We start from the raw sequence: 9,811 nt of genomic DNA, 5'->3' as shown, positions 1-9,811 counted from the left end.
CTCACTGTATTAGGCCCTTTGAAGTTCCTCATCCTGTCAAACATCTTACTGATAATGTTCTGGTCATGGCATATGTAGTATGAATTGTTTGCTGACATGATAATAACCATAACTGAAAAAAGTTGAAAGTCTTAAACATGGTAATTTAAGATATAAAATGCAGCTAAAATGAAAGGGGTTTCTTTTATTACATAAATAGTGAATGTCTTACAATCATGGGAATGAAAGAGATAAAGGCTAAAAAAATTATTATACATTTTGCTAAAGTAATTAAACTTATAAATAACTGCTTTTCAATTACTAATCAAAAGTAACGTCATACTTACATCTTATAAATGTCTTGCAATTTGTCATACAATGTCATATTGTGTTCCAGTGCCAGGTAAGTTGACATTTCTGCTAAACGCATGGCTGCAGATACACCATCTTTATCTAAAACCTGTCAAAAAAAACTTTTGAACAATGTTAAAACAAATTTTTCAAATTTTCATACAGAATGCACTACTAATGCTGCAAGTAAAAGGTTAAATGCTGACTCACACACAAACACCCATCTTTTGAATATTTTACCTCAAGAAAAGTTCTAATCTCATCAATTCATTCTCTGATCTCTAACCACATGAAACTGCATGACCATTTATGCAAACCACAAGCAGTTTATATGCAACCAAATGAAACCTAAATGACACCTCATTGCCTGAGCTTGACATTCAAAAGTTCCTTTATTTTCACTTACAAAAAGAGACAGTAATGTTCTCACAAATTTATACATAACAACAAAAAACCAAAACTATAACATTCATAATGACAGTTTTTATTATTCACTCATACAGTAATTTTCATCATTCACTCATGATTTTTATTACTAACAACTTGACAAAAGAAACATATAAAACTGTGCATAATCAGCAATATTTACTTCAAGTTTAAAAATAACACAGATAAATGATATTGTTAAGATACAATAAAGTTTTGTACATACATACCTGGCAGATATATACTTAGCTATAGACTCGGTCGTCCCGACAGAATTTCAAAACTCGCGGCACACGCGACAGGTAGGTCAGGTGATCCACCATTCCCGCCGCTGGGTGGCGGGGTCTGGAACTATTCCCGTTTTCTAAGCCATAATTTCTCTTCCACCTGTCTCCTGAGGGGAGGATGGGTGGGCCATTAATCGTATATATCTGCCAGGTAAGTATGTACAAAACTTTATTGTATCTTAACAATATCATTTTTGTACATGAAACTTACCCAGCAGATTATAACTTAGCTGATTGGCACCCTTGGTGGCGGGCAAGAGACAGCTAAAAACAAAATAATACTTAAACTAAATACATTAAAAAACAGGGAAAAAACAAACTATGTTCTTGGATAAAATAATCCATAGTTCCTACCTGATTGGGCTGAAGACTTCATGACTACTGTCGATGAGTCTGCCTGCCTCAAGAGTTTCAACGAGGAATGAACCTATGGTTGAATAACTCTTTGGATCGTGTCAATGGGGGCTAGCCCGCTTACGCGACAGAGCCTATTCTGGATCGTACCAATGGGGGCTGACCCACTTACATGGTAGAGCCTTGACCTTTTGTCATATCAATGGAGACTCGCCCTCTTACATGACAGAGTTAAGGTTATAAAAATCACAAAGAGTACTGAAGCCAATCCCGATCACCTGACCATGTTAGTATTGTTATAATCTATGAATTGCAAGAGGGTTCCCTATTCCCTCTGACAATTAACCAATAAAAAACAACCACCAATAAAAAGTAATTTAAACACTAAACTAAATTAGGAAGGATTAGCCTCAGCCCCTTCTCCCAGCACTCGAATTCGCCGGAAACATACGCTCCCAGAGCAAAGCACTTTTCGTACGAAAATTTTAACGGTCCTTCTTAGGTAATTCGAGGCGAACACAGAATTACATCTCCAAAACGTCGACTCTATAAGAGCCTGAAGAGACCATGTTTTGTGAAATGCCATAGACGTAGCTATGGCTCTCACTTCATGAGCTCTCACTCTGAGAACCTTGAGGTGCTCTTCATCGCACTTAAGGTGAGCTTCCCTTATTACATCTTTTATGAAGTATGTAAGGGCGTTCTTAGAAATATGACAATTTGTCTAAAATTGCATTTTTCCTAACTATACAAACCTGAGGTCCTTTTACAATAGGAAGGTACTAGCGGCAGCTGGATAGGTCGTAAGCTTTCGAACAAGGGGTTCGGTAGTTAACTGCTTGTCCGACAGGCGCGCGCTGCGCGACTGGGAGGTAAACAAATCACTTTTGCTTTTGGCCCAAGCAAAAACTGCAGAGTGAGGGGTGGCATGAGGTGGGGCTATGTGTAAAGGACCTCAGGTTTGTATAGTTAGGAAAAATGCAATTTTAGACAAATTGTCATTTGTTTCCGACACGGCATACAAACCTTCGGTCCTTTTTACAATAGGAAGACTCACTTCTTGGTGGGTGGAATCTGAGTCTTTTGTGAACAGACTGGTGTTCGCCCAACCTTGGAAGCCTCCCTGGTCGTAAGAGCGAGGGAGGGATCCAAAAGCCTCTGTCCGATTGATCGGGGTGTGTGCACCGCATGGATCAATGGGTCAGACCATTCGGGACCGAGTACCTAAGAGAGAGGCAAGCGTATCTCATTCGTACCCCCCCTTGCAATTTGAAGAACTTGTTCCTGTACAGGAGCAAAGTTAAAGTCATGGTTTTGACTCTTGTAGGCATCCACTTCCCCCCCCCCGTATTAAGGAATGGTGGGGATATTCTGCTCCCATCCCTCGTGAAAGGGATAGGATGGGGCTCTGTCATATAGCTCACCGGCATCTCGTCCTTATCCAGCAGGGTGATGACCGTATCCCTCTACCCACAGGTAGAGGGGAAGAAAAAGATAGAAAGAGAAGCCAGTCACTTTCTCATCACTATCTATTTCCATACAGTCACACCAGGACTCGATGCTGTTCAGCCTGCTAGGGTTCTGGGTTAGCTAGACGACGTGTTGAGCAGCCCCACCCCCGGGTGGGTCCTAAGGAAACCGATCCAAGGACCTATGGGCAATATCCAAGAGGTATAAGGAAGTTGCCGGTGGTCTGGTTGTACCAGACCCCTGCCTTCAGTACCTGCGCCACGGAGAAGTTCTTACGAAACGCCAACGAGGGGCCAATACTTCTGACTTCGTGAGTTCTCGGACGGGACGTACGGATGTCGTCACTACCATCAGCCTCATACGCCTCCTGAAGACCTCACGCAGCCAGGACGAAAGAGTGTTCTTGATACTTCTTTCTTGTTGACCCGTTGCTAACGAAGAGGACGTCGACACTCAGGCCCACCCGAGGTGTCGAGTTCTCTTCAGATAGCGCCGTAGCGTCCTCCCAGGACAAAGCAGCATCTCATCCACATCATTATCTGCATGACGCTCCCGTACTCTCTTCGCCGATGCCAGGTCCAGCAAGACGAGGGTCATTTGAGTTCCCTGGGTTGGCAAGACCTTTGGAAGCTGCTCCTAAGCAAGGAGATCTCGAACGAGTTCGAGATGTCCAATCCCGTCAGTTTCAGGAGGAGCGACAAGGCGGCTCTGTATCCTTTGACTGTGGGAACTTAGAGGAGCTTCCTCGGCGAAGAAAAAACGAGGAAATCCGCTACCTGCTGAAGATGTGGCTCTGAGAAGAGATAGGCCCCGTCTACGACACAACCACCGAAGACGGCCGACTTCCCCTGGTACACGCTGCAGAGGACTGACGGACGTTTCCAGCCATCTCTGTTGCTGCGCTACGAAAAAAAGCTTCTCAAGTTCGCAAGAGAAGGTGGATAACAGCCAGCCGTGAAGACGTAGGGACTGGACTGCTCGGTGGTACCGCTCGACGTGTGGCTGGCCGAGAAGGTTGTGCCAATGGGGAATCTCTCTCGGTTCTCTTGCGAGAAGAGTCAGCAGGTCCGGATACCAAATGGCCTGTGGCCATTTGGAAGCCATCAGGATCATCCTGAGATTCGGGATGACCAGTGCTCGACTGATCACCTTGCGAATCAGGCTGAACGGGGGAAAGGCATAGGCGAAGAGGTGTCCCCCACAGGGTGTTGAAGAGCGTCCTCTGCAGCTGCCCATAGATCCGGCACGGCCGAGAAGAACACCTGGAGCTTCCTGATGTGCCGGATGGCGAACAGATCCTCGACTGGTCGCCCCCACAGGTCGAAGAGCCTTTCCGCCACGTCCATGGTGTAGAGACCATTCGGTCATTATCACCTGATCCCGACGGCTGAGCGTGTCTGCTACTACATTCCTTCCCTGGAATGTAGCGTGCCGACAGCTCTATTGAGTGTGCCTCGGCCCACTCGTGCACCTGCCGAGTCAACTGATACAACGGGAGAGACACTAGGCCCCCCCTGTTTGTTGACGTAAGCCACCACCGTGGTGTTGTCGTACATCCACACCACTGAGTGTCCCATCAAGCGGTCCTGGAACTCTTGGAGAGCAAGGAACGCTGCCCTTTAGTTCCAGTACATTGATGTGAAGGTGCTTGTCGTTCTCGTACCACACTCTGAAGTCCGCAACTCTTCCAGGTGTGCACCCCATCCCTCGGTCGATGCGTCTGAAGGCAGCTGCATGTCCGGGGGAGAGTGCGCGGAGGCACTCCTCTTAAGGGGTTCCTGTCGTCCAGTCACCTGGCTAGGTCCTGCCTCACCTCCTGTGTCAGTGACCATGGAAGGCTTGGGGGATCCGTCGCCTGTGACCAACTCTCCTTTGGTCTCCCTGAAGAGACCGCAGGTGAAGACGCCCGTTAGGGACTGGCTTCCGAGTGACGACAGGTGTCCGATCACGACTTGCCATTGCTGAGCTACCTGTTCCTGCCGAGACAGGAAACTGGTTAGCTGCCTCCCTGAATCTGCTACCGTGTCGATCAGCATACCCAGGTACTTCATCCTCTGCTTGTGCTCGAGATCGGACTTTCGAAGTCAGAACGATCCCAGATCGCGACAGAACTCGAGCAGTCGATCCCTGTCCTGTAGCAACTGCGAGCGGTAGCTCGCCAGGACTAACCAATCGTCGAGATACCCCATCAGACATATCCCGTGCGAATGGCCCCAAGCAGACACCAGAGTGAACACTTGCGTGAACACCTGGTGGGGCGGTTGAGAGACCGAAGCAACGTGGCCTGAGCTGGTACACCGTCCCGTCGATGGATGAAGCGGAGGTACTTTCCGAAGGACTGATGAATGGGTATTTGTAGATACGCATCCTTCAAGTCCACTGAAAGCATGAAATCGTTCTCCCTGATAGAGTCGAGCACTGAGCGTGCCGTCTCCATCGTGAACCGGGTCTGGCGAACCAACCGGTTCGGGGAGAGAGATTCTATCACTGGGCGCCAGCCTGTCGTAGACTTTTCCACCAGGAAGAGTCGGCTGTAAAGCCCGGTGACTGATCCGTACCGATTTCTACAGTTCTCTTGCTCAGCATGGTCTTGATCTCCTGTCTCAATGCTACGTCCTTCGATGCCCCTGGAACGTACGCCTGCTGTTGGACCGGGTCCCAATGGCTGGCCAGGCACCCCCCAACTTCCGGCAGCAGGTTAGGGGGGAATGCCGTCCTTCCACTGTGAACGTTCGTCTGGTTGGGGCTGATCGAGACGTGACAGGAGAGAGCCGATACCGCTCCGACTCATTCCAGTCCTCGTCGAGGTCGAAACCTCAGGAGGACCGAAGGGATATATACGATGTCCGAAGACACGTAGAAAACGCCTCTGTCGCAGTAGAGGAGGTGAAGGAGCTTGTTCGACCGTCCAGAACCGAGAGAGCCTTCTTTCCCGGAGACGAGAGACTACCTGGCTCAACCCAGTCGGCAAGCTCCGATCGCGGCAGACCCAGACCAAGTTTCGATTTGGATTCCCTCTCGGGCCCCAAAACGACTCGAGCCGAGACGTGGCTCTGCTGGTGGGAGCGGCGATCCTTCCCCGAGGTCATTGTGCTGACGAATCAGCGCCGTAACCTCGGCAAAGTTCCTCTGGATCTCGGAAGTCACAGCATCTTGCAGAGTGGGACCGTTAAGCCCTTCGAACAAGAGCATATTCCGAGAACCTTCCTCCTAAGAAGGGGGGAACAGCGACAGCCCTCTCGGTCTTCCCCTCCACTTTGCGCATACGTCCTGGCCGGTCCAAGAACCGTAAAGCCTGGCCGGCACGTAGGGTGGCGTCGTGGTGGGTCATGGGATCAGAGGGGCGCACCCCTCACGATCACTCCTCAATACCTGGCGTCCTCCCGTGGGGTTTGAACCCGAGGAGGTTTGAAGGTACGGGGAGAGGCAGACCTGACGCTCCCTCGTCGCTCGCTGGCAGAACCAGCAGGCTTGGAGGGCTGCAGGTGATCGTCAACCCGCGGTGACGATCGAGCTGCAGGCCTGGTCGAAACCGTCTCGCTGTGGAGAACGGCTGGACTGAGCACAGCGGGCCCCGATCTCGAGTGTCAGAAGAGCTGGTGCTGGTTGCCGTACCCGATCGCTCTCTGTGAGAGCGACGGTCAGGCGACCTGCAGGCTCCACTGTCGCAGTGAGACCGGTGCTGTCCTCACAGCACGTCACGTCGCTGGTTCCAGCCGTGGCTGGCACCGGCGAACGGGAGGACCTCTTCCCAGCCTCAGCCCGTGGTCGGTCGTGGACCGTCACGTCCCCGGGTAGCCAGCTGTTCACCGCGAGAGTGAGAGCTGGTCTGGTGAGAGTCGCATGAGCGGCTGTCACCAGTCTTCCGCCCCGTGCCGTGAACCTGACGCTGAGCGGACTCAGAGGTCTGGTTCCTGGCTGCACGGTCGCTGGTAGGCGACCGTACACTCGGTACCTCCCGCAACGAACGAGAGGCCGAGACGGACCCTGATGCAGTGGCAGAACCACTGACACCAGGCGAGGAGTACCGGTGTTAGCCGGTACCCCTCTGGTCCCCGTAGTCTTCTTCCTTGCGGTGAAGAAGAGACGGGCCCCGCTCCCGAACGGAGCAGGAGGACCAGCGGAAGGAACCCTCCCGTCCCACCGAGGTTGAGGTGAGACTGGGTCCCCAGAGAAGCTCCTGAGGAAGCTTCTTAGGAGGGGAGGAGGCGACCTTCTTCTTCCTCGGCTGTAAAGCCTTAGAAGTCGAAGGGGAAGAGGCGGCGGCCGACGACGATGAAGAAGATGAAGACGACGACCACGACACCTTCCTCCTCTTCTTCGTCAGCTTCCTCAGGACAGACGTAAGATCTGCTATCCAGGGCGGTAGCCGGGGCTGCTGTAGCCGAAGCCACAGGGCCCGGACGCACCTGTACAGACAGACCAAAGTCTGGGGGGTAGTACCACCTCCCCCACGAACAGGGACGACATCAGCAGGTATGGGCATCTCAGGAACAGCAGGCACGGCCAGCACATCATCGGTAGGGACAGCCAGCGCAGCAACGGCAGGAACAGCCAGCGCAGCAACGGCAGGGACAGCCAGCGCAGTAACTGCATGGACAGTCAGCCCAGAATCGGCAGGTACGGCAGGCAGCACCGGAAACACAGGAAGTGGAGCAGCAGCCAGCAACATCCTGGTACCGGCGGCAGGTCCAGGGGCGAGATCTAGGGCAGTGGAAGTGTGGTCGCTGCAGCGCGGCAACCACGAGCGGCGGCGGCACGCCCCCCTCTCGGTACGGCGAACGGCACTTCACAGCGGCTGTAGGCAAGACTGTTACCACGTGAGGCGAGTACACCAGGTGAGGAGGGACGTCGTCACCTGGTTGCGTGGTCACCACTCCATGGGTGGACCGCAGTATGGCCCAGACATAGAAACGCAGCCCCTGGACACCAGCACGCTCTGCAATTGGAAGGACGCCCATACCTCACCAAGGTCCACGCTCGTGGCAGTAGCACCTGCGGAAATAATAGTAGTAGCGATTAATGGGGGGGAAATCCCCTCGTGCGGGGGTTTGATCCCTCCCGAACGAGTGGAAGACCCCTAATACAATTGTACATCGGGCACCGAGCGCCCTCCCCCGCGCTCGACGGATCGGGCGAGGAGAAGAACGCCGATAACCTCCCCCCCCCCCAAGGGGAAGAGCCATCTGTGGGAACTGAGCGGGGGGGGGTGGGGGGGGTCTGTTCCCCACCCCCGCACAGTACCCATGTACCCAACAACAAAATAAGAGCCCTAGAGCAATCGTGCCATCGGCACGAATACAAGGCATAAGGATCAATTCCCTGACTGAGCGGAACTTGAACCAAGTAATATTGATGCAATCAATAATAAGGAACAAAATGAAAATGCATCTTGCAAAACGATTCACTTCACAATGAAAAATGGCTCGGATCGAGCGCATTTGCGCCCTCGGTACCGAGCGCAAGGGTGAAAGGTTTCATTTCTACCTTTATGGATCAAGGTTTCTGGAAACCTTGATCCATAATGAATTGATGCAATCAACAAATATATGAAAATGAAAAGACTACTGCGCTTGCGATTTCACTTCATACAATTAAAAAAAGGGAAGGATCAATTCCCGTGAATAGCGGAACATTGATCCCAGTCAACAATGCAATCTCAATAAAAAAATGAAAATGAAAAAGAACTGCACTTGCGATTTCACTTCATTCAAAATAAAAGGGGGGAAGGATCAATCTCCGGGTAAGCTCGGAAACTGAACCAAAATGAGTATTGCTACAATAAAAAATAATATATGAAAATGAAAAAGAATACTGTACTTGCGATTCCACTTTCATACTGACTAAGTTTCCGTGCCGAGCGCATTCGTTCGGCAACGGGCATACAGGTCAAAAAAATATAAATGAAAAGAGCACTACTTACGATTTTTCATCTACACATTTCCAACCCAATATACGCTCGGAGCGAGCGCTCCCGCCCTCGGCACCGAGCATAAACAATACGAGGATCATTCTGGGAAAATGAATTCCCGCAATTACGCCCTTCAGTCCCGGCACTCGGGTAATCGGAGGGCGTTGTGAACCAAGATCCTTTAATTCACAATTGAATTCAATGAAATGATTGTACTTACAATTCAGTTTCACTAGTTACATAGAAAAAGAAAAACACAATCCATTGCCGAAAGCAAAAACAAACGACGATGAAGCGGGCAGGAGAGCGATGATACACGTCACACGCCAGCAGGCCGAAAGCAAAAGTGATTTGTTACCTCCCAGTCGCGCGCGCGGCTGCCTGTCGGACAAGCAGTTAACTACCGAACCCTTGTTCGAAAGCTTACGACCTATCCAGCTGCCGCTAGTACCTTCCTATTGTAAAGGACCGAAGGTTTGTATGCCGTGTCGGAACAACGATCTTTTCGGATCTCTTACAGAGCACCAAAGACTTTCTTCTGTACCTTTCAGCAACTTCTTCTTCTCCAGGTAGAACTTGAGTGCCCTGACTGGACACAGTGTCCTTTCTAGTTCTCTCCCTGTTAATGAAGATAGTCCTCTTATCTCAAAGCTTCTTGCCAAGGCTTTGAGGGATTTTCATTTTTTGCTAGAAAAATGGTTTAAAGGAGCAAATCACTGAATCCTTCTTAAAACCCACTTTACCTTCCAAAGCTTGCAACTCGCTAATTCTCTTGGCTGTTGCTAACGCAAAGAGGAATAATGACTTTCTCGTTAAGTCTCTAAACGAAGCTGCGTGAGACGGTACAAATTTTTCCGACATTAGGAACTTGAGGACACATCCAAGTTCCAGCTAGGCTTCTTGATTACATGGTCTTTCGTGGTTTCGAAAGACCTTATAAGGTCATGTAGATCTTTATTATTCGTCAGATCTATTCCTCTATGTCGAAAAACTGAGGCCAGCATACTTCTGTAACCCTTCACTGTTGAAACTG

The 9,811-nt window shown here is 50.3% G+C and overlaps 1 protein-coding gene across 2 annotated transcripts in view; it reads right to left on the bottom strand.

The window, feature by feature from the left end:
- Nucleotides 1-301: 301 nt before the first annotated feature.
- LOC135215636 (phosphopentomutase-like) overlaps nucleotides 302-9,811 on the bottom strand; it is a 181,799-nt gene continuing 172,289 nt past the window's right edge. For both annotated transcript variants that reach the window (XM_064250558.1, XM_064250557.1), the window contains one exon: nucleotides 302-439. In XM_064250558.1, coding sequence (XP_064106628.1) covers nucleotides 323-439 — 117 coding nt within the window. In that variant the 3' untranslated portion in view covers nucleotides 302-322. The remainder of the gene's footprint in view (nucleotides 440-9,811) is intronic.

This window comes from Macrobrachium nipponense, chromosome 5, assembly GCF_015104395.2.
Source record: "Macrobrachium nipponense isolate FS-2020 chromosome 5, ASM1510439v2, whole genome shotgun sequence".
NCBI lineage: Eukaryota > Metazoa > Arthropoda > Malacostraca > Decapoda > Palaemonidae > Macrobrachium > Macrobrachium nipponense.
This window is presented reverse-complemented; position numbering and strand designations above follow the sequence as displayed.